General features: G+C 45.5%; 1 protein-coding gene across 1 annotated transcript in view; it reads right to left on the bottom strand.

Moving 5' to 3' along the window:
• LOC311135932 (protein turtle homolog B-like) overlaps positions 1-25,174 on the bottom strand; it is a gene marked incomplete at both ends in the record, with an annotated part of 216,471 nt that overhangs the window by 69,499 nt on the left and 121,798 nt on the right. The window contains 2 exons of the mRNA XM_084169964.1: positions 2,620-2,761; positions 21,545-21,662. Coding sequence (XP_084026090.1) covers positions 2,620-2,761; positions 21,545-21,662 — 260 coding nt within the window. The remainder of the gene's footprint in view (positions 1-2,619; positions 2,762-21,544; positions 21,663-25,174) is intronic.

The raw sequence follows: 25,174 nt of genomic DNA, 5'->3' as shown, positions 1-25,174 counted from the left end.
CGTCCATTCCTCTTCCACCTTCCCTGACTGACTCTCTTATTTACTCTCTCTTCCTTCTCTCGTGTCGCTCTACCTCCTTCCTAGAGCTGGGCGATATGGACAAAAATCAATGTGGCGATAAATTGACCCATTCTTCTGCGAAAACGATAAATCAGTGATAAATTACATTAAGTACTTTTTGGGGGAGGTGCTAGAGCTGAAAGTTACTTTACATTTTCGGCAGGGCTCTAGACAATTTATTTCCAGTGCCAAGTAAGACAACTGAGATGGTAGCCTATGATTAAAAAAGTAAGCTATTTCATCAAACATATTCAGGAAATTATTTGATTGATATTTTGGTCTGCAACCTGTCAAAATAGGATGCAGAATGATCAGATTTATTTTTGGTTCTTCAGAGAATTTGCAGACATCTTTGTGCATAATGACCTATAGGTTAATTATTCACCAAGTGAGAACTCAAAACACTAAGTTAGATTGCTAACTCTAAATATGATAGTGTTGTTAGATAGATTAAATAAATAAAATAAATAAAAAAGATTAATACATTTGCCTACATGGCTATCAGTAAATGTTGGTTAATATCCTACAAAAACTTTCCAACGCTAGGCTTAGGCTACTTGATATAGGCCTATTCACTGCAAATGGTGAGCTCCGCTCGGCTCGACGGGGGAATCAAAAACTACAGTCTACTCCGGTTGTAAATTGGTGCCATGAACATGAGAAATACATTATATACTCACAGAAAGCTTTGACTCTCCTCTCTGTAACTAGAACAGTAGTTGCTTTAAAAACTGTATTTTTCCCGCAATAGCATTTTGAGCAACGGTCATATGCTTGTGCTTCTCAGAATGCATCTCTCCCTCCTCCATGTGCACAATTGGGAGAGAGAGTGAGAGTCAGCAGTCTACAGTGAAACAGGGACAGGCAGATACTTTCATAGCAGGAATCAACATAATGCATAGGCTATTACTATTGACCAAATAATGGTTTTAGAACAATCTACAGGAACATTGTGTAGCAAAATCACCTAAAATTACCAAAGTAAGCAAAATGCTTTGGTAAGAGGAAGGCAATGCTAGTGTTGGTAATTTTTGGTTCATCATCCCAGCTCTACTCCTTCCCGACCTCCCTCCACTTCAGTCTAACTCGTTTCCTTCTGACTTTCTCCCCTCATTCCCTACTTTGCTTACATAGGCTACACTGTGCATGTACCTCTTTACCTTCCTCTCTTTCAATATTTTTCAATACCTCTCTTCTCTCTACCACACCCCCATCCTCATTCCCTACCTACTAGATCAGGGGGGACCAGAGCTTAGGCTGTAAGGGGACACCCTACCCAGGGATTGATCTCTGATGTGGGGCAAAACAAATGACCTAGTCGAAACGTTGGGTGTTTATGTGCTGGCTCTAAATAAATGAAAATTCTAAGCATATACCTTTGATATCATGTGTGTGCTTTCCCTGTGGATATATTTTTGCTAAGCATCTGGGCCCATCCCCTATGGATGAAACTGAATGAAAGTGTTCCAGTGTATGCTCTATTGAAGACTACTACTTCTAGCCTTCTGTCCTAGAGAGAAGACACATTGAACAAGAGGCACGTAGACATGTGCTGCACTCAAGCTTTTTCTGTCACTGCGGTGGTATAATGCAGCTTGTTAGACACTATTTCAGGCACTGCTGGTGTTATGCCACTGCATCATCATTTCATGTGAAGAGGAAGAAAAGCCCAATAATACGGGCAACACAAGAACTCGTAACACCTTCTCTGTGCAAGGGTCTAAAATGAGAGAACTTGAATGGGTTGTGCGTTCCATATTTATTGTGTATGTGAGTTAGGGCAGGATTTTATTTCAGAGTACTTCTGTCTCTCAAATGTTACTGCGTGCCATAACTGCACAAGGAGGACAACGATGACCAAACACACAATGTATATCCACATGGACCCATAAATGTAAGCTACTGTATTAGAGGATGTCCACATTGACATGACAACAACAAACACACTTTGACATATCCTTATAGAGTCTTGAACGCAGCTCACGAATGGTAGCTGCTATGCACAATGGTAGCTGCTGTTCCTTGCTGTCCTAGCTATGGGACATGTTTAAAATAAACTGACAACTACATTTTCTTTGTCTGAAGCACTTTGTGATAGACAATGAAGATGTCATGGCCTGTGGCGGGAGATGTGCCTATCCTGGAAGACCTTTCTAGTGGAACACAGACACACACACACATCCCTTGAATATGGTCAGAAAGTGACGGGGCCCAATCAGATTACAGGCTCTTGTTCAAGACCCTGTGCCATGAGGTTCACGCATGCACGCTAAACGCATGCATGGATGCGCGCATGCACACACACACACACACACACACACACACACACACACACACACACACATTATATCCCTGACATATCATCTCCTCAATATATTCTACATTAGACAAAATGGCCCAAAATAGTCCACATTACAGACAATTCTGAAAGTGGTGGGACGGTACAGTATATACTATGGTAACACATTTCACAGCAACAATGCATCACAAAACTCAGACCATGTGTGGGGTGGTGGGGGATGGGGGATGGAACAGTAATGAACTCGATCATAACTTTACTTCTTGAAGAAGACGTTGTCATCCTCCCAGAACCAGGTGTATGTAAGGTTGCCGGGGTAGGCCTCAGCTAGGCAGTCCAGCTTGGCGTCTTGGGATATGTTCACCGTCAGGTTCTGGGGAGGGGACACAATGAACGGTGGCCCTGGGGGAACAGAAAGCACAAAACAACGGCAATTAGTTACATTCACTTTCTTTGCACGTACTCAAACACATTGAATAGGAGAAGATTTGAGAAAATAATTGACAGAATATAAGTAGACTACATCGGAAGTACATGCAAAAGTGTGAGGTAGAAAACCCAAAGCAGGCTTACAGTGGGGAAAACATTATTTAGTCAGCCACCAATTGTGCAAGTTCTCCCACTTAAAAAGATGAGAGAGGCCTGTAATTTTCATCATAGGTACACGTCAACTATGACAGACAAAATGAGATTTTTTTTTCCAGAAAGTCACATTGTAGGATTTTTTATGAATTTATTTGCAAATTATGGTGGAAAATAAGTATTTGGTCAATAACAAAAGTTTCTCAATACTTTGTTATATACCCTTTGTTGGCAATGACACAGGTCAAACGTTTTCTGTAAGTCTTCACAATGTTTTCACACACTGTTGCTGGTATTTTGGCCCATTCCTCCATGCAGATCTCCTCTAGAGCAGTGATGTTTTGGGGCTGTCGCTGGGCAACACAGACTTTCAACTCCCTCCAAAGATTTTCTATGGGGTTGAGATCTGGAGACTGGCTAGGCCACTCCAGGACCTTGAAATGCTTCTTACGAAGCCACTCCTTCGTTGCCCGGGCGGTGTGTTTGGGATCATTGTCATGCTGAAAGACCCAGCCACGTTTCATCTTCAATGCCCTTGCTGATGGAAGGAGGTTTTCACTCAAAATCTTACGATACATGGCCCCATTCATTCTTTCCTTTACACGGATCAGTCGTCCTGGTCCCTTTTCAGAAAAACAGCCCCAAAGCATGATGTTTCCACCCCCATGCTTCACAGTAGGTATGGTGTTCTTTGGATGCAACTCAGCATTCTTTGTCCTCCAAACACGACGAGTTGAGTTTTTGACAAAAAGTTCTATTTTGGTTTCATCTGACCATATGACATTCTCCCAATCCTCTTCTGGATCATCCAAATGCACTCTAGCAAACTTCAGACGGGCCTGGACATGTACTGGCTTAAGCAGGGGGACACGATTTGAGTCCCTGGCGGCGTAGTGTGTTACTGATGGTAGGCTTTGTTACTTTGGTCCCAGCTCTCTGCAGGTCATTCACTAGGTCCCCCCGTGTGGTTCTGGGATTTTTGCTCACCGTTCTTGTGATCATTTTGACCCCACGGGGTGAGATCTTGCGTGGAGCCCCAGATCGAGGGAGATTATCAGTGGTCTTGTATGTCTTCCATTTCCTAATAATTGCTCCCACAGTTGATTTCTTCAAACCAAGCTGCTTACCTATTGCAGATTCAGTCTTCCCAGCCTGGTGCAGGTCTACAATTTTGTTTCTGGTGTCCTTTGACAGCTCTTTGGTCTTGGCCATAGTGGAGTTTGGAGTGTGACTGTTTGAGGTTGTGGACAGGTGTCTTTTATACTGATAACAAGTTCAAACAGGTGCCATTAATACAGGTAACAAGTGGAGGACAGAGGAGCCTCTTAAAGAAGAAGTTACAGGTCTGTGAGAGCCAGAAATATTGCTTGTTTGTAGGTGACCAAATACTTATTTTCCACCATAATTTGCAAATAAATTCATTAAAAATCCTACAATGTGATTTTCGGGATTTTTTTTTTTTCTCAATTTGTCTGTCATAGTTGACGTGTACCTATGATGAAAATTACAGGCCTCTCTCATCTTTTTAAGTGGGAGAACTTGCACAATTGGTGGCTGACTAAATACTTTTTCCCCCCACTGTATATGAAAACCTCACCTGATTGGTAGGTAAATTCACTTTCAAATGATAAACAAATGAAAAAATATTTTGAATTAACATAATGGCACATTTCTTATTCAGCATAAATAAGGTGGTATGCTAGCTAGTGTTGTCAAGATACCAGCATTTTGACTTCAAATCAAATCAAATATTATTTGTCACATACACGTGTTTAGCAGATGTTATAGCGGTTGTAGCGAAATGCTTGTGCTTCTGGCTCCGACAGTGCAGTAATATCTAACAATTTCACAACATATACCCAATACACACAAAACTAGTAAGGAATGGGATTTAAGACTATATACATATATGGACAAGCAATGACAGAGCGGCATGGACTAAGATACAGTAGAATATTATAGAATAGAATGCAGTATATATATATATGAGATGAGTAGTGCAAGATATGTAAACATTATTAAAGTGACTAGTGTTCCATTTCTTAAAGTTGCCAGCGATTTCAATAGGCAGCAGCAGCCTCTAATGTGCTAGTGATGGCTATTTAACATTCTGATGGCCTTGAGATAGAAGCTGTTTTTCAGTCTCTCGGTCCCAGCTTTGATGCACCTGTACTGACCTCGCCTTCTGGATAATAGAGGGGTGAACAGGCAGTGGCTCGGGTGGTTGATGTCCTTGATGATCTTTTTGGCCTTCCTGTGACATCGGGTGTTGTATGTGTCTTGGAGGGCGGGTAGTTTGCCCCCAGTAATGCGTTCGGCAGACCGCACCACCCTCTGGAGAGCCCTGCGGTTGTAGGTGGTGCAGTTGCCGTACCAGGTGGTGATACAGCCCGACAGGATGCTCTCAATTGTGCATCTGTAAAAGTTTGTGAGGGTTTTAGGTGCTAAGTCGAATTTCTTCAGCCTCCTGAGGTTGAAAAGGCTCTGTTGCGCCTTCTTCACCATACTGTATGCGTGGGTGGACCATTTCAGTTTGTCGGTGATGTTTACGCCAAGGAACTTGAAGCTTTCCACCTTCTCCACTGCGGTCCCGTCGATGTGGATAGGGGGGTGCACCCTCTGCTGTTTCCTGAAGTCCACGATCATCTCCTTTGTTTTGTTGATGTTGAGTGAGAGGTTATTTTCCTGGCACCACACTCCCAGAGCCCTCACCTCCTCCCTGTAGGCGGTCTTGTCATTGTTGGTGATCAAGCCTACTACTGTTGTGTCGTCTGCAAACTTGATGATTGAGTTGGAGGCATGCTTGGCCACACAGTCATGGGTGAACAGGGAGTACAGGAGGGGGCTGAGCACGCACCCTTGTGGGGCCCCAGTGTTGAGGATCAGCGAAGTGGAGATGTTGTTTCCTACCTTCACCACCTGGGGGCGGCCCGTTAGGAAGTCCAGGACCCAGTTGCACAGGGCGGGGTTCAGAATCAGGGCCTCGAGCTTAATGATGAGCTTGGAGGGTACTATGGTGTTGAATGCTGAGCTATAGTCAATGAACGTCATTCTTACATAGGTATTCCTCTTGTCCAAGATGGAATAGGGCAGTGTGCAGTGTGATGGCGATTGCATCGTCTGTGGATCTATTGGGGCGGTAAGCAAATTGAAGTGGGTCTAGGGTGACAGGTAAGGTAGAGGTGATATGATCCTTGACTAGTCTCTCAAAGCACTTCATGATGACAGAGGTGAGTGCTACAGGGCGATAGTCATTTAGTTCAGTTACCTTTGCTTTCTTGGGTACAGGAACAATGGTGGCCATCTTGAAGCATGTGGGAACAGCAGACTGGGAAAGGGAGAGATTGAATATGTCCATAAACACACCAGCCAGCTGGTCTGCGCATGCTCTGAGGACGCGGCTAGGGATGCCGTCTGGGCCGACAGCCTTGCGGGGGTTAACATGCTTAAATGTCTTAATCACGTCGGCCACGGAGAAGGAGAGGCCACAGTCTTTGGTAGTGGGCCTCGTCAGTGGCACTGTGTTATCCTCAAAGCGGGTGAAGAAGGTGTTTAGCTTGTCTGGAAGCGAGACGTCGGTGGTTTTCTTTTTGTAGTCCGTGATTGTCTGTAGACCCTGCCACATACGTCTTGTGTCTGGGCCATTGAATTGCCACTCCACTTTGTCTCTATACTGATGTTTTGCCAGTTTAATTGCCTTGCGGAGTGAGTAGGTACACTGTTTGTATTCTTCCATATTCCCAGTCAGCTTGCCATGGTTGAATGCGGTGGTTCGCGCTTTTAGATTTGCGCGAATGTTGCCGTCTATCCATGGTTTCTGGTTAGGGTAGGTTTGAATAGTCACAGTGGGCACAACATCACCTATACACTTCCTGATAAACTCAGTCACTGTTTCAGTGTATTCGTCTAAATTATTTTCGGAAGCTACCCGGAACCTATCCCAGTCCGCGTGATCAAAACAATCTTGAAGCGTGGATTCCGATTGGTCAGTCCAGCGTTGAATAGTCCTTAGCGCGGCTATTTCCTGTTTGAGTTTCTGCCTATAGGAAGGGAGAAGCAAATTTGCCGAAAGGAGGGCGGGGGAGGGCCTTATAACCATCCCGGAAGTTTGAATAGCAATGGTTGAGGATTTTAGCAGCGCGAGTACAACAGTCGATATGTTGATAGAACTTCGGCAGCCTAGTTCTCAAATTTGCTTTGTTAAAATCCCCGGCTACAATAAATGCAGCCTCAGGATATGTGGTTTCCAGTTTGCATAAAGTCCAGTGAAGTTCTTTGAGGGCCGTCGTGGTATCGGCTTGAGGGGGGATATACACGGCCGTGACTATAACCATAGAAAATTCTCTTGGGAGATAATACGGTGGCATTTTATTGTGAGATATTCTAGGTCGGGTGAAGAGAAGGACTCGAGTTCCTGTATGTTACTACAATTACACCATGAGTCGTTAATCATAAAACACACACCTCCGCCCTTCTGCTTACCGGAGAGATATTTATTCCTGTCTGCGCGATGGACTGAGAATCCATCTGGCTGGACCGATTTCGACAGAATATCCCAAGAGAGCCATGTTTCCGTGAAACAGTATGTTACAGGCCTTGATGTCTCTCTGGAAAGAAATCCTTGCCCGTAGTTCGTCGACTTTGTTAACCAAAGATTTATTTTTATTTTTTATTTTTTTATTTCACCTTTATTTAACCAGGTAAGCCAGTTGAGAACAGGTTCTCATTTACAACTGCGACCTGGCCAAGATAAAGCATAGTAGTGCAATAACAAAAAAAACAACAACACAGAGTTACATATGGGGTAAAAAAACATAAAGTCAGAAATACAACAGAAAATATATATACAGTGTGTGCAAATGTAGCAAGTTATGGAGGTAAGGCAGTAAATAGGCTATAGTGCAGAATAATTACAATAGTATTAACACTGGAATGCTAGATGTGCAAGAGATTATGTGCAAATAGAGATACTGGGGTGCAAAAGAGCAAAATAAATAACAATATAGGGATGAGGTAGTTGGGTGGGCTAATTTCAGATGGGCTGTGTACAGGTGCAGTGATCGGTAAGGTGCTCTGACAACTGATGCTTAAAGTTATTGAGAGAGATAAGAGTCTCCAGCTTCAGAGATTTTTGCAATTCGTTCCAGTCATTGGCAGCAGAGAACTGGAAGGAATGGCGGCCAAAGGAGGTGTTGGCTTTGGGAATGACCAGTGAGATATACCTGCTGGAGCGCAGACTACGGGTGGGTGCTGCTATGGTGACCAATGAGCTAAGATAAGGCGGGGATTTGCCTAGCAGTGATTTATAGATGGCCTGGAGCCAGTGGGTTTGACGACGAACATGTAGTGAGGACCAGCCAACAAGAGCGTACAGGTCACAGTGGTGGGTAGTGTATGGGGCTTTGGAGACAAAACGGATGGCACTGTGATAGACTACATCCAATTTGCTGAGTAGAGTGTTGGAGGCTATTTTGTAAATGACATCGCCGAAGTCAAGGATCGGTAGGATAGTCAGTTTTACGAGGGCATGTTTGGCAGCATGAGTGAAGGAGGCTTTGTTGCGAAATAGGAAGCCGATTCTAGATTTAACTTTGGATTGGAGATTCTTTATGTGAGTCTGGAAGTTGAGTTTACAGTCTAACCAGACACCTAGGTATTTGTAGTTGTCCACATACTCTAGGTCAGACCCGTCGAGAGTGGTGATTCTAGTCGGGTGGGCGGGTGCCAGCAGCGTTCGATTGAAAAGCATGCATTTAGTTTTACTAGTGTTTAAGAGCAGTTGGAGGCTACTGAAGGATTGTTGTATGGCATTGAAGCTCGTTTGGAGGTTTGTTAACACAGTGTCCAATGAAGGGCCAGATGTATACAAAATGGTGTCGTCTGCGTAGAGGTGGATCTGAGAGTCACCAGCAGCAAGAGCGACATCATTGATATACACGGAGAAAAGTGTCGGCCCAAGAATTGAACCCTGTGGCACCCCCATAGAGACTGCCATAGGTCCAGACAACAGGCCCTCCGATTTGACACACTGAACTCAATCTGAGAAGTAGTTGGTGAACCAGGCGAGGCAGTCATTTGAGAAACCAAGGCTATTTAGTCTGCCAATAAGAATGCGGTGGTTGACAGAGTCGAAAGCCTTGGCCAGGTCGATGAAGACGGCTGCACAGTACTGTCTATTATCAATCGCGGTTATAATATCGTTTAGGACCTTGAGCGTGGCTGAAGTGCACCCGTGACCAGCTCGGAAACCGGATTGCATAGCGGAGAAGGTACGGTGGTATTCGAAATGGTCGATTATCTGTTTGTTAACTTGGCTTTCGAATACTTTCGAAAGGCAGGGCAGGATGGATATAGGTCTGTAGCAATTTGGATCTAGAGTGTCACCCCCTTTGAAGAGGGGGATGACCGCGGCAGCTTTCCAATCTCTGGGGATCTCAGACGTTATGAAAGAGAGGTTGAACAGACTAGTAATAGGGGTAGCGACAATTTCGGCGGCTAGTTTTAGAAAGAAAGGGTCCAGATTGTCTAGCCCAGCTGATTTGTAGGGGTCCAGATTTTGCAGCGCTTTCAAAACATCAGCTGTCTGAATTTGTGTGAAGGAGAAGCGGGGGGGGGCATGGGCAAGTTGCAGCAGAGGGTGCAGAGTTGGTGGCCGGGTTAGTGGTAGCCAGATGGAAAGCATGGCCAGCTGTAGCAAAATGCTTGTTGAAATTCTCGATTATTGTAGATTTATCGGTGGTGATAGTGTTTCCTAGCCTCAGTGCAGTGGGCAGCTGGGAGGAAGTGCTCTTATTCTCCATGGACTTTACAGTGTCCCAAAACTTTTTGGAGTTAGTGCTACAGGATGCAAATTTCTGTTTGAAAAAGTTAGCCTTTGCTTTCCTGACTGCTTGTGTATATTGGTTCCTAACTTCCCTGAAAAGTTGCATATCGCGGGGGCTATTTGATGCTAATGCTGTACGCCACAGGATGTTTTTGTGCTGGTCAAGGGCAGTCAAGTCTGAGGAGAACCAGGGGCTATATCGGTTCTTAGTTCTGTATTTTTTGAATGGGGCATGTTTATTTAAGATTGAGAGGAAATTACTTTTAAGGAACAACCAGGCATCCTCTACTGACGGAATGAGATCTATATCCATCCAGGATACCTGGGCCAGGTCAATTAGGAAGGCCTCCTCGCTAAAGTGTTTTAGGGAGCGTTTGACAGTGATGAGGGGTGGTCGTTTGACCGCGGACCCGTTACGGACGCAGGCAATAAGGCAGTGATCGCTGAGATCCTGGTTGAAGACAGCTGAGGTGTATTTAGAGGGTATGTTAGTCAGGATGATATCTATGAGGGTACCCATGTTTACGGATTTAGGGTTGTACCTGGTAGGTTCGTTGATAATTTGCGTGAGGTTGAGGGCATCTAGCTTGGATTGTAGGATGGCTGGGGTATTAAGCATATCCCAATTTAGGTCACCAAGCAGTACAAACTCTGAGGATAAATGGGGGGCAATCAATTCACATATGGTGTCCAGGGCACAGCTGGGGGCTGAGGGGGGTCTGTAGCAAGCGGCAACAGTGAGAGACTTATTTCTGGAAAGGTGGATTTTTAGAAGTAGAAGCTCAAACTGTTTGGGCACAGACCTGGATAGTATGATAGAGCTCTGCAGGCTATCTCTACAGTAGATTGCAACTCCACCCCCTTTGGCAGTTCTATCTAGACGGAAAATGTTATAGTTGGGGATGGAAATTTCAGAATTTTTGGTGGCCTTCCTGAGCCAGGATTCAGACACTGCTAGAACATCAGGGTTGGCAGAGTGTGCTAACGCAGTGAATAACTCAAACTTAGGAAGTAGACTTCTGATATTTATGTGCAAGAAACCAAGACTTTTGCGATTACAGAAGTCATCAAATGATAGCGCCTGGGGAGTAGGAGTGATACTGAGGGCTGCAGGGCCTGGGTTAGCCTCTACATCACCAGAGGAACAGAGGAGGACTAGAATAAGGATACGGCTAAAGGCTTTAAGAACTGGTCTTCTAGTGCGTTGGGTACATAGAATAAAGGGGGCAGATTTCCGGGTGTTATAGAAAAGATTCAGGGCATTATGTACAGACAAGGATATGGAAGGATATGAGTAAAGTGGAGGTAACCCTAAGCGTTGGGTAACAATGAAAGAGATAGCATCGCTAGAGTCATCAATTGAGTCGGTCTCCGCGTGTATAGGGGGAGGTGCAAATGAGTTATCTAAGGCAGGTTTAGCTAGGCTGGGGGGTCTACAGTGATATAGTACAATTAGAAATAACCGAAACAACAATAAACTAACCATGTTTGGGCTGAGGCTAAACATAAACAGGATGTAGTACCGTAAAAAGGAACAGTCCAGCAGATATCAGCTGTATAGCTGAGTTATCATAAGGTCCGGTGGTGAAGCACTAGTAAGAGGCCACGGCTAGCGTGTGCTAGCGGGCCAGGGCTATCAGATGGATGGAATCTTCGTGGTTAACGTCGTAACCACATCAGACGATTTCGTCGGCAGACCAGTCGTGTAGGATCGGCGGGGCTCCGTGTCAACACTAGGTGGTCCCGTCCGGTTGACAGAGAGGTAGATAGCCGGGAGATGGCCGATGGGCCTAGTTCAGGATGATTAGCCAGACCACAGCGTCCATTTAGTTGAAGCTAGCTGGTAGCGATGAATCCGGAGTTAAAGGTCCAGTGATTCAGTGATTCCGGCGGAAAAACTGATATGTTCTGGGTCGATAACGCGCTGTGCAGACTGGCCGAATATCCGGTGATCAATGTCCAGTGATTAAAATTAATCCCGCAGAAAAAAATCAAATGTTCTGGGTGAAACACCGCTAGCTGTGGCTAATAGCAAATAGCAAGTAGCTAGTTAGCTGGCTAGCTAGTTTCAACTGGAGATTCTAGATTCTAGATAAAAGTGAGTCAAGGTAAGTCAATAATAGAATCCGTTCCACATTGAGTGAGGCGGGTTGCAGGAAAGTATATCTTGTAGAAGGATGAAAAGTCTGATAGGGAAATATGTACGAAAAAATAGGGTATTTACAGGCTATTTACAGACAGACGATAAAAACACAACTGCACTACTACGCCATCTTGGATCATGAAAAGAACAAGAGGTTCGATTGAACGATTGAACATTAGCGAGTAGGATACTTGGAAGCGGTGGGTGGTGTGCGCGCCTCCTAAGTCGAACCAGTAGGCCACTCCGAGTGCCTCTCCTCCGCCGGTGATGTTTTGGGTCAGCCGCTGGAATCAGTTCAGTTGCCCTGGGGATAGCAAACAAAGGGTCTGCTTTGGGAAAGTCGTATTCCTGGTCATAATGCTGGTGAGTTACCACCGCTCTGATATCCAATAGTTTTTCCCGGCTGTATGTGTCACGCCCTGGCTCGGGGGACTCTAGTATGTTGAGCCAGGGTGTGAGTTTTCATTTGTGTTCATTCTAGTATTGTGTTTCTATGTTGGCCAGTGTGGTTCTCAATCAGAGGCAATGAGTATCAGCTGTTGCTTGTTGTCTCTGATTGGGAACCATACTTAAGCAGCCAGTTTTCCCACAGTGTTTGTGGGATCTTGTTGCTGTGTAGGTTTGTGTTTTGCACCTTTGGACGTCACGTTATCGTTTGTTGTTTTTGTTCGTGTTATCATTCAAATTAATAAATATGTTCACCTTCCACGCTGCGCCTTGGTCCTCTGTACGTGACAGAAGATCCCACCAAAACTGGACCAAGCAGCGTGTCCAGGAGCCATCGCCAGGGGAATCGCTAGCAGATCTCCGTGGCAACCTCGACTGGGTCAAGCCTAGTGAAGAGCAGAGAGGGTGGACTTGGGAGCAGTGGAGGAAGAGTCTCGACTGGGTCAAGCCAAGTGAAGAGCAGAGAGGTTGGACTTTGGAGCAGTGGAGGAAGAGTCTGGCGAGAGATATGGAGGCCTGGTCCACGGGGAGGAGAGACACACATAATTTTTTTAGGGGGGGGGCTCACGCCGTGGACGACGGGGCAGCAGGAGGCCGCGATAGAGCGGTCCAGCGGGTTGGCAGAGGAGGCCGCCAGGTTACGGGGGCCACTGGTATTAAAGGGGAAGGAAAGTGTAGAGGCACGGCGAGAGGTACTGGGGTGTGTTACCAGTCCGGTCCGGCCCGTTCCTGATCCCCGCGTAGGGCCAGTGGTGTGTGTCCCCAGTACGGTCCGGTCTGTTCCTGTCCCTTGCACCGAGCCTGTGGTGCGCGTCGCCAGCCCAGTCCGGTCCATTCCTGCTATCCGCACCAAGCCTATGGTGCGCGTCGCCAGCCCGGTCTGGCCCGCTCCTGCTCCCCGCACCAAGCCAATGGTGCGCGTCGCCAGCCCGGTCCGGCCCGTTCCTGCTCCCCGCGCCAAGTCAATGGTGCGCGTCGCCAGCCCGGCCCGGCCTGTTCCTGCTCCCCGCACCAAGCCTATGGTGCGCGTCCCCGGCCCGGCCTGTTCCTGCTCCCCGCACCAGGCTAATGGTGCGCGTCGCCAGCCCGGTCCGGCCCGCTCCTGCTCCCCGCACCAAGCCAATGGTGCGCGTCGCCAGCCCGGTCCGGCCTGTTCCTGCTCCCCGCACCAAGCCTATGGTGCGCGTCGCCGGCCCGGCCCGGCCTGTTCCTGCTCCCCGCGCCAAGCCAATGGTGCGCGTCGCCAGCCCGGCCCGGCCTGTTCCTGCTCCCCGCACCAAGCTTATGGTGCGCGTCGCCAGCCCGGTCCGGCCCGCTCCTGCTCCCCACACCAAGCCAGTGGTGTGCGTCGTCAGTCCGGCACGGCCCGTGCCTGTTCCACTGGTGCCTGGTCCGGCACCGGTCAGCTGCTTCACGCCGGAGCTGGAGCAATCCACTCCACCAGTGTGCAGTCCAGCTCCGGTCAACGGGGCCAGACCGGACCAGGGGTACTTTGGGGGGTTGGAGAGGGAGTGGGGATCAGGTCCGGAGCCGGATCCGCCGCCAAGGCGGAGTGCCCACCCGGTCCCTCCCCTGTGGTGTTTGGTTGGCGCGGCCGGAGTCCGCGCCTTTGGGGGGGGGGGGTACTGTCACGCCCTGGCTCGGGGGACTCTAGTATGTTGAGCCAGGGTGTGAGTTTTCATTCGTGTTCATTCTAGTATTGTGTTTCTATGTTGGCCAGTGTGGTTCTCAATCAGAGGCAACGAGTACAGCTGTTGCTTGTTGTCTCTGATTGGGAACCATACTTAAGCAGCCAGTTTTCCCACAGTGTTTGTGGGATCTTGTTCCTGTGTAGGTTTGTGTTTTGCACCTTTGGACGTCACGTTATCGTTTGTTGTTTTTGTTCGTGTTATCATTCAAATTAATAAATATGTTCACCTTCCACGCTGCGCCTTGGTCCTCTGTACCCGACGATCGTGACAGTATGTAATGATACAAAACACTTTCTGAGCTAATAATGTAAAAGATAATACATAAAAAAACAAAATACTGCAAAGTTTCCGAAGAGCTAGTCGCGAGGTCGCCATCTTCGTCGGCGCCAGGATCTTAATACCGATACTAGGTATAGTATCACGATACCATCACGATACTCGGTACCAAAGCAATACCACAGCAAAAATAAGAACGCGTATTAGCCAAAGTCACAGAATGGCACTTGATCCAGACATATAAACTCAGCTACTGCTCTGTTCAATCGTTGGGCATCTTTTGAGTTCAATATCATAAATTTTTCAGAGACAGCCATGTATGAATTAATAAATCAATTATACAATCATACAATCAATTTGACTTTGTTTTTACCAATATAACTACGTAACAACATAATGGTAATTTATTTGAACGGTAAATCTCTATTGAAAAACTGAGTTAATCAAGATGTAGCCTAGGCCTATTCACAATACAGGTGAATGCATATTCAATAGGAGTGTGTGCATCCATTGAGTTATTGAGGTTGATTTGGCTGATTTCATGGGGCTACAGATGCCAAACAAACAAACAAACAATCTCTTTCCCTTCCATTTGGGACTGATTTTATTGTACTGATCAACAACATTTGCATAGAAGTAGCAATCTCTTATTGTGCGCTGTCTCTTTAAGACCCAGTAATGACGTAATTCACGAGGCACACGCATACACAGTCAGTTCGAGGGAGAGACAATTAAGTGGTGACAATTTGGTGAATTGATGTTCAGCTGTTAGCTAGCAAGGAAAGTTAGCTTACAAAGCTGGAAGTTACCTGTATCTTTTTACATTGTACAGTGTTCTAGCCTGTATGGACATTGTTTTGCAAACAGTAATGAACAGTTTCAACCTTTCTACATGCCGTGTTGCATTATTCAAGTGTGTTAACTTCTGTGCAGCATGAGTGGGGAGCAAGCTATAGCAATGAGTAAGTGAAGCAGGCAAGAGGTATGCACGGTGCGCTTGGCGAATAAAGGGGACATCGGTTGCGTAGATAGATTGACTTGATCCTCAATCAGTATAAAACGTGAGCCATATTTGACAGAAGTTCAGAGAGTAACAACAATTATAGTACCAAACAGTTTTGTATGTTTTAGTATCGAAAAAGTACAGAAGTTTTGGTATACCGTGCAACACTAGCTAATGCTAGTGCAATCTCTGTGTTAAGCTTGGGCAAAATATGACATAAGATGACCACAGGGGACGTGGGTCAGTGTGTGTGTGTGTGTGTGTGTGAGCGAGAATGTGGAGGCTTCCCACAGATATCACAACTTCCGACCTGACCATGTCACATCATAATGGCACACAGGCTGTAGAGGAGGAAGGATTACCCTGCCCATGGTGCAGGGGCCATGAGGAGAGTATACACACAGTGAACACACACACAGTGGACGTGCACCCGCACCTGCGCGCACACACAGTGGAGATAAACACAGACACAGTGGACACACACAGTGGTGACAAACACAGATAGAGTCTCACACACCACCACCATGCAAGGAGTTCATTAAGGCAGGTGGAGCAGAGATCATGTTGACACACATGATTCAGCTAATTAAGGTCCTGAGGAGCAGCTGACAAACAGAATCAGAGGTCTTACAGCAGGGCTGGAGCAAAAGCCTGCACACACAGTAGCTCAAAAGCAGTGTACGCACATCCAGACCTACAGTACCAAAACTAAACTAATGAAGAATACCTGCAAACTGATGAATGCTCCCGCTGTTTTATTTTATTTTGCAACCACAATATCTATTAATTACCCCCAGTAGCTCTCCCAGTAGGGTTGACTGACCAACCCTGTCTTTATTTTCCCGTGAGGGAACTTGTCTGGTGTGGTTAAAAAACAAAAACAAAAACAAATATACAAACAAAGTAGGCTCCACAGACCTCCTAGACATACTTGGTTTGACATGTAATGTTAACATGTAACAAAATAGAGGGCAGACTACAACATGATTATCATTGCCATGAGCATTGCAATAGAGCATGATTCCTGGGCAATCTTGTCACGTCTCATATCAGACTCCTTCGTTGCACGTAGGAACGATAGTTCATCACATGACCAGCACAGCAGCAGCGTTATGGAAACGAGCAGCGGCGATCAAAGCATCTGTCTCACTCTTGCTTCCTACCCTGCCCGAATATGGACCTTTTGTTGTTATGCCCTCTTGGCAGCTGGTAGCTGTTGTCATTGCCTGGGGGGGGAAATATTTACTTTTTCCTAAAAGTAGTGCGTTGGGCCTTTACAAGTCCTGTATTAGGGGACAGATATAGCCGTCTGTAGCGCGGGCAAACATTGTGGCCCCTCCAATTAGTTACACTACAAAAGTTTTAGAACACCTACTCATTCAAGGGTTTTTCTTTATTTTTATTATTTTCTACATTGTAGAATAATAGTGAAGACATCAAAACTATGAAATAACAAATCAAAATATATTTTATATTTGAGATTCTTCAAATAGCCACCCTTTGTCTTGATGACAGCTTTGCACACTCTTGGCATTCTCTCAACCAGCTTCATGAGGTAGTCACCTGGAATGCATTTAAATTAACCGGTGTGCCTTCTTAAAAGTTAATTTGTGGAATTTCTTTCCATCTTAATGCGTTTGAGCCAATCAGTTGTGTTGTGACAAGGTAGGGGTGGTATGCAGAAGATAGCCCTATTTGGTAAAAGACCAAGTCCATATTATGGCAAGAACAGCTCAAATAAGCAAAGAAAAATGACAGTCCATCATTACTTTAAGACATGAAGGTCAGTCAATCCGGAAAAGTTCAATAACTTTGAAAGTTTCTTCAAGTGCAGTCGCAAAAACCATCAAGCGCTATGATGAAACTGGCTCTCATCAGGACCGCCACTGGAATGGAAGACCCAGAGTTACCTCTGCTGCAGAGGATAAGTTCATTAGAGTTACCAGCCTCAGAAATTGCAGGCCAAATAAATTCTTCACAGAGTTCAAGTAACAGACACATCTCAACATCAACTGTTCAGAGGAGACTGTGTGAATCAGGCCTTCATGGTCAAATTGCTGCAAAGAAACCACTCCTAAAGGACACCAATAAGAAGAAGAGACTTGCTTGCACCAAGAAACACGAGCAATAGACATTAGACTGGTGGAAATATGTCCTTTGGTCTGGAGTCCAAATTTGAGATTTTTGGTTCCAACCGCCATGTTTTTGTGAGATGCGGTGTGGGTGAACGGATGATCTCTGCATGTGTATTTCCCACCGTAAAGCATGGAGGTGTTATGGTGTGGGGGTGCTTTGCTGGTGACACTGTCTGTGATTTATTTAGAATTCAAGGCACACTTAACCAGCATGGCTACCACAGCATTCTGCAGCGATACACCATCACATCTGATTTGGGCTTCGTGGAACTATCATTTGTTTTTCAACAGGACAATGACCCAACACATCTCCAGGCTGTGTAAGGGCTATTTTACCAAGAAGGAGAGTGATGGAGTGCTGCATCAGATGACCTGGCCTCCACAATCCCCCGACCTCAACCAAATTGAGATGTTTTGGGATCAGTCGGACGGCAGAGTGAAGGAAAAGCAGCCAACAAGTGTTCAGCATATGTGGGAACTCCTTCAAGACTGTTGGAAAAGCATTCCAGGTGAAGCTGGTTGAGAGAATGCCAAGAGTGTGCCAAGCTGTCATAATAATATGCCATTTAGCAGACGCTTTTATCCAAAGCGACTTACAGTCATGCGTGCATACATCTTTGTATATGGGTGGTCCCGGGGATCGAACCCACTACCCTGGCGTTACAAGCGCCGTGCTCTACCAGCTGAGCTACAGAGGACCACATCATCAAGGCAAAGGGTGGCTATTTGAAGAATCTGAAATATAACATATATTTTGATTTGTTTAACACTTTTTTGGTTACTACATGATTCCATTTGTGTTATTTCATAGTTTTCATGTCTTCAATATTATTCTACAATGTAGAAAATAGTAAAAATAAAGAAAAACCCTTGAATGAGTAGGTGTTCTAAAACTTTTGACCGGTAGTGTTCATCAACAATTCGGATAGTCTCCATGCATTTCATCCATTAAATATTAAAATATTGGAAAACATGGAAAATAGACAAAACAGATGAGACGGAAGCGACACCATCCATCACCATTACAGTGCCAGCCCTGAAAAAAAAACATTAAAAAATGCACTACAATGCAAAGTAAACAAGTACAAGTCTGGGTCTGCGTGGATTACATAAGTGCAGATAGATTTATTTCCTACTCTTTTCATGTCCCTCCAGTTCCTCTCCACAGTCTAATGTGCTTAACTGTTGCCTGCCGTCCTTAGCGGCATCCTTGTCTCTGTTGAAAGGCCTGCAATGAGAGGAGGAGACTGCCGCTCCACTGTTAACCCAACAGGAACGTTCTGGGAATGCTTTTGTTTGGGAATGACTAGGTATAGGGAGAGAGATGTGCTCTATGTCATTGTGAGGAATAAATGGGGTATGTACAGGGGTATGTACCTACAAGTAAGGACATATGTATGTTAACATGTGTAAGCGGTTGGGAGGTGGTGTAAGTGAGCTTTGGTGCAACAGTGGCGAGTAAGGAAAGAAAGAAAGATGGGCCATCTTTCTCTTTTTCAGTCTATGACATCAGTCATATCAGCTAATTTCTGCACCAATGGTGGGAAATCCTCGTATACACGTCATAACGTGCGCACACAAACATACTTACCCCTTTTTCTCCCCAATTTCGTGGTATCCAATTGGTAGTTACAGTCTTGTCCTATCGCTGCAACTCCCTACGGACAGGGGAGAGGCGAAGGTCGAGAGCTGTGCGTCCTCCGAAACATAACCCTACCGAGCCGCACTGCTTCTTGACACTGCCCGCTTAACCCGGAAGCCAGCCGCACCAATGTGTCGGAGGAAACGCCGTACACCTGGCGACCGTGTCAGCGTGCACTGTGTCCGGCCCGCCACAGGAGTCGCTAGTGCGCGATGGGACAAGAACATCTCTGCTGGCCAAACCCTCCCCTAACCTGGACGACGCTGGGCCAATTGTACGCCGCCCCAAGGGTCTCCATGTCGCGGCAGGCTACGACAGAGCCTGGACTCGAACCAGGATCTCTAGTGGCACAGCTAGCACTGCGATGCAGTGATACTCACACATTTGAATCATTTAGCAGATGCGCACACACAATTTTGAGCTGATCGCATAACAGAAGACACACAAACACACCCACCCACTCACACAACCACAGAGTCCATCCTCCTCCTTTAGCCAGCTTGGTGATATTGACTGGCAGCCCAATATGGTAGTTCTGATCCAGAGCCCAGGGCCTGAGCCTCTAACAGGGGGAGGGTTTTTATCTGGAAACCCAGTGTGTGTGTGGTGTGTGTGCGTGTGTGTGTATGCGTGATGTGTGTGTGTCCGTGTGTGCGCGTGTGTAGCAGGGGTACAGCTGGAAACACTGCCCGCTGCAGATTTACTTAGTTGATCTGGTGACGATCGGATTCAGTGGCTTACCAACAGGGATACTGAATTATCATAATCCCTACCCCCAGGGTCATCTGCCAATCAAAAGCCACCACTTTTTAAACACGCACCAACAGAGAAACCGACAAAGGTCCAAATGGAAACAATATTTGTCAAAGTGAAAGTCACACAGTAAAATACTACTTGAGTAAAAGTCTACAAATATTTGGTTTTAAATATACTTAAGTATCAAAAGTAAATGTAAGTGCAAAAATATACTTAAGTATAAGTCAAAGTAAAAGTATAAGACGCACAATTATTGTCATTTTTTTTACATTTACGGATAGCCAGGGGCACACTCCAACACTCAGACATCATTTACAAACGAAGTGTTTGTGTTTAGTGAGTCCACCAGATCAGAGGCAGTAGGGATGACCAGGGATGTTCTCTTGATACCGAGCACGCCCCCATTCTCATCGACAGGGCTGTAGTGGAGCAGGTTGAGAGCTTCAAGTTCCCTGGTGTCCACATCACCAACAAAACTATCATGGTCCAAACACACCAAGACAGTCATGAAGAGGGCTCGACAAAGCCTATTCCCCCTCAGGAGACTGAAAAGATTTGGCATGGGTCCTCATATCCTCAAAAAGTTCTACAGCTGCACCATCGAGAGCATCCTGATTGGTTGCATCACCGCCTGGTATGGCAACTGCTCGGCCTCCGACCGCAAGGCACTACAGAGGGTAGTGCGTACGGCCCAGTACATGACTAGGGCCAAGCTTCCTGCCATCCAGGACCTCTATATTAGGCGGTGTCAGAGGAAGGCCCTAAAAATTGTCAAAGACTCCAGCCACCCTAGTCATAGACTGTTCTCTCTGCTACCGCACGGCAAGCGGTACCGGAGCGCCAAGTCTAGGTCCAAAAGGCTTCTTAACAGCTTCTACCCCCAAGCCATAAGACTCCTAAACAGCTAATCAAATGGCTACCCGGACTATTTGCATTGTCCCCCCCCACCCCCTCACCCCCTATTTTACGCTGCTGCTACTCTCTGTTTATTATCAATGCATAGTCACTTTAACTCTACCTACATGTACCTCAATTATCTCGTCTAACCTGTGCCCCCGCACATTGACTCTGTACCGGTACCCCAGTATTTTTAATTTTTTTGTTATCTAAAAAATTAGTAAGGTCTGAACTCAGTATTTGCCGTGACAGAAAGGAAAATGTATTCCATCTTTAGTGATGACTCCATCTAACCTTCTAATGTGTTTAGGTGAGCTTCCACCCTGTTGCTTCCACCTACCCAGCTCCATTAGATCTACCAACACCAAAGGGGCTAGACTAGACTGTATGTACAAAGGGCAGTTTTTGGACCTGGCATGTCTGTTAATTATTGCCTGACTATTTTTCTATAGTCGTAGACCTCATAGGCACACACACACACACACACACACACACACACACACACACACCTATACATGTGCACATACATATACACACACACACACATATATACACCTGCCTACTAAAACATTCACCCTGCAGAAAACGAACACAAAGACACACAACTCTTTACTGCTGCACACATGTACACATATACACATGCACTCACTCACTCACTCACTCACTCACTCACTCACTCACTCACTCACTCACTCACTCACTCACTCACTCACTCACTCACTCACTCACTCACTCACTCACTCACTCACTCACTCACTCACTCACAGATGTTGAGTTGTGACAGGGCTACCTTGGACAAGCAGGCGTGTGGTGTGAACCACCTCCCCCTGGATGCTGTAGGCTCGGCAGGTGTACGCCCCTCTGTCCTTGCGGCTGACCGACAGCACCGTCAGACTCCCATCAGCCACCTGGGGAGGGAGAGGACACCATAGAAAAAGTGAGGGGGGAGTTCCATTAAAACGATAAGAAAAATGCATAAAATTCCACGTGAATACACAATGCAAATGGTCTACATCGCGCTTCCCGCGGAGAGAAATAGACAATTGTTTAATTTATGTTGCTGCTTTTGTTTTTCATGGGAGTGGCACGTGTAGCTTGTTTCTGTTGACCAGGGATGTTCTCTTGATAAGTGCTAAATTTGACAATTTTCCTGTCCTGCTAAGCATTCAAAATGTGTCATGAAAAATGTATGGAGTAAAAAGTACATTATTTTCTTTAGGAATGTAGTGACGTAAAAGTAAAAAGTACAGATACCCCAAAAAACAACTTAAGTACTTCACTCCACTGCTTGTCACTCACAGACGCACAGCCACTCCCTGCTTGAGCTGCTGCATTGCTTCTCTCTCCCTTGTGCATTACAGCTCCGGTTAATAAAGTAGCACATAAATTGGCTTTCCCTTTATGATGATGATGATCGGAACCTGTTAGTGGTAGTTTTGTGATAACTGCACAGTGATTTAAATTTTGTAAGGGAAAAAAAAAAGTTTATCGGTTAGGGATTTTTACCTAACGTTAACTATCCCAATTTTGTTTAAACCAGGGATGGGCAACTGGTGGCCCGCTGCCCCCCTTTTGTAGGCTCGTGGATCAATTTCCAAAAACTTTAAAATGTAGGAACTCATTCAGGGTCTCAACTTAATGTTGACAGTTAGAATAGTAGAAGGTGCAATTTCAAAAAATTATCATCAGCAGTTTTTCTCTTCTTATGTCAGTCACCGACAGTCATTCAATTAGCCCATGTCAGCATTTTGTTTTTAGATTGGTAAGTTAGTCTAGCCAGCTATCTAAACTTGTAGTAATCATGGTCAAATTACCGACCGGAGGGCCCCCATTGATTTTGTTAGTCACTCTCACTCAGATATCATATTGAAAAGGAATAAAAGAAGGTCAAAAAAGGGTCAATGTAGATAGTTCTGGTAGCTATGTGGTTAACTATTTAGTAGTCTTATGGCTTGGAGGTAGAAACTGTTCAGGATCCTGTTGGTTCCAGACTTGGTGCATCAGTACCGTTTGCCGTGCGGTAGCAGAGAGAACAGTCTGTGACTTGGGTGGCTGGAGTCTGACTATTTTTACGGCCTTCCTCTGACACCGCCTGGTATAGAGGTCCTGGATGGTAATGAGCTCGGCCCGAGTGATGTACTGGGCCATATGCACTACCCTCTGTAGTGCCTTGCGGTCGGATGCCAATCAGTTGCCATACCAAGAGGTGATGCAGCCAGTCAAGATGCTATCAATAGTGCAGCTGTAGAACTTATTGAAGATCTGAGGGCCCATGCCAAATATTTTCAGCTACTGAGGGGGAAGAAGCGTTGTCGTGCCTTTATTCACGACTGTGTTGGTGTGTGTGGACCATATTAATTCCTTAGTGATGTGGACACTGAGGAAATTGAAGCTCTAGACCAGCTCCACTACAGTGGCTTGTGAAAGTATTCACCCCCCTTGGCATTTTTCCTATTTTGTTGCCTTACAACCTGGAATTAAAATTGATTTTTTGGGGGTTTGTATCATTTGATTTACACAACATCCCTACCACTTTGAAGATGCAAAATATGTTTTATTGTGAAACAAATAAGAAATAAGACAAAAAAACTGAGAACTTGAGCGTGCATAACTATTCACCCCCCCAAAGTAAATACTTTGTAGACCCACCTTTTGCAGCAATTACAGCTGCAAGTCTCTATAAGATTGGCACATCTAGCCACTGGGATTTCTAGCCATTCTACAACGCAAAACTGCTCCAGCTCCTTCAAGTTGGATGGGTTCCGCTGGTGTACAGCAATCTTTAAGTCATTCCACAGATTCTCAATTGGATTGAGGTCTGGGCTTTGACTAGGCCATTCCAAGACATTGAAATGTTTCCCCTTAAACCACTCAAGTGTTGCTTTAGTAGTATGCTTAGGGTCATTGTCCTGCTGGAAGGTAAACCTCCGTCCCAGTCTCACATCTCTGGAAGACTGAAACAGGTTTCCCTCAAGAATTTCGCTGTATTTAGCGCTATCCATCATTCCTTCAATTCTGACCAGTTTCCCAGTTCCTGCCGATGAAAAACATCCCCACAGCATGATGCTGCCACCACCATGCTTCACTGTGGGGATGGTGTTCTCGGGATGATGAGAGGTGTTGGGTTTGCGCCAGACATAGCGTTTCCCTTGATGGCCAAAAAGCTCAATTTTAGTCTCATCTGACAAGAGTACCTTCTTCCATATGTTTGGGGAGTCTCCCACATGACTTTTGGCGAACACCAAACGTGTTTGCTTATTTTTTTCTTTAAGCAATGGCTTTTTTCTGACCAGTCTTCCGTAAAGCCCAGCTCTGTGGAGTGTACGGCTTAAAGTGGTCCTATGGACAGATACTCCAATCTCCGCTGTGGAGCTTTGCAGCTCCTTCAGGGTTATCTTTGGTGTCTTTGTTGCCTCTCTGATTAATGTCCCTCCTTGCCTGGTCCATGAGTTTTGGTGGGCGGCCCTCTCTTGGCAGGTTTGTTGTGGTGCCATATTCTTTCCATTTTTTAATAATGGATTTGATGGTGCTCTGTGGGATGTTCAAAGTTTCTGATATTTTTTTTAACCCAACCCTGATCTGTACTTCTCTACAACTTTGTCCCTGACCTGTTTGGAGAGCTCCTTGGTCTTCATGGTGCCGCTTGCTTGGTGGTGCCCCTTGCTTAGTGGTGTTGCAGACTCTGGGTCCTTTCAGAACAGGTGTATATATACTGATATCATGTGACACTTAGATTGCACACAGGTGGACATTATTTAAGTAATTATGTGACTTCTGAAGGTAATTGGTTGCACCAGATCTTATTTAGGGGCTTCATAGCAAAGTGGGTGAATACATATGCACACACCACCTTTCCGTTATTTATTTTTTTGAAAGAAGTAATTTTTTTCATTTCACTTCACCAATTTGGACTATTTTGTATACAGTGGGGAGAACAAGTATTTGATACACTGCCGATTTTGCCAATAAAATGCAAATTCATTACTTAAAAATCATACAATGTGATTTTCTGGATTTTTGTTTTAGATTCCGTCTCTCACAGTTGAAGTGTACCTATGATAAAAATTACAGACCTCTACATGCTTTGTAAGTAGGAAAACCTGCAAAATTGGCAGTGTATCAAATACTTGTTCTCCCCACTGTATGTCCATTACATGTAATTTTTTACAGGTTGTAATGCAACAAAATAGGAAAAAACGCCAAGGGGGATGAATACTTTAGCATGTTCCACGATCAGCTCCTTTGTCTTGCTGACGTTGAGGGAGAGGTTGTTGTCCTGGCACCATACTGCCAGGTCACTGACTTTTCTATAGGCGGTCTCATTGTCGTCAGTGGTCAGACCTACCATCTTCGTGTCGTCAGCAAACTTAATGATGGTGTTGGAGTCGTGCATGGCCACGCAGTCGTGAGTTTACAGGGA

This window comes from Coregonus lavaretus, assembly GCF_964263955.1.
Source record: "Coregonus lavaretus genome assembly, chromosome: 10".
Taxonomy (NCBI): domain Eukaryota; kingdom Metazoa; phylum Chordata; class Actinopteri; order Salmoniformes; family Salmonidae; genus Coregonus; species Coregonus lavaretus.
Note: the sequence above shows the minus strand (reverse complement) of the source record. Positions and strands in the feature narration are given on the sequence as shown.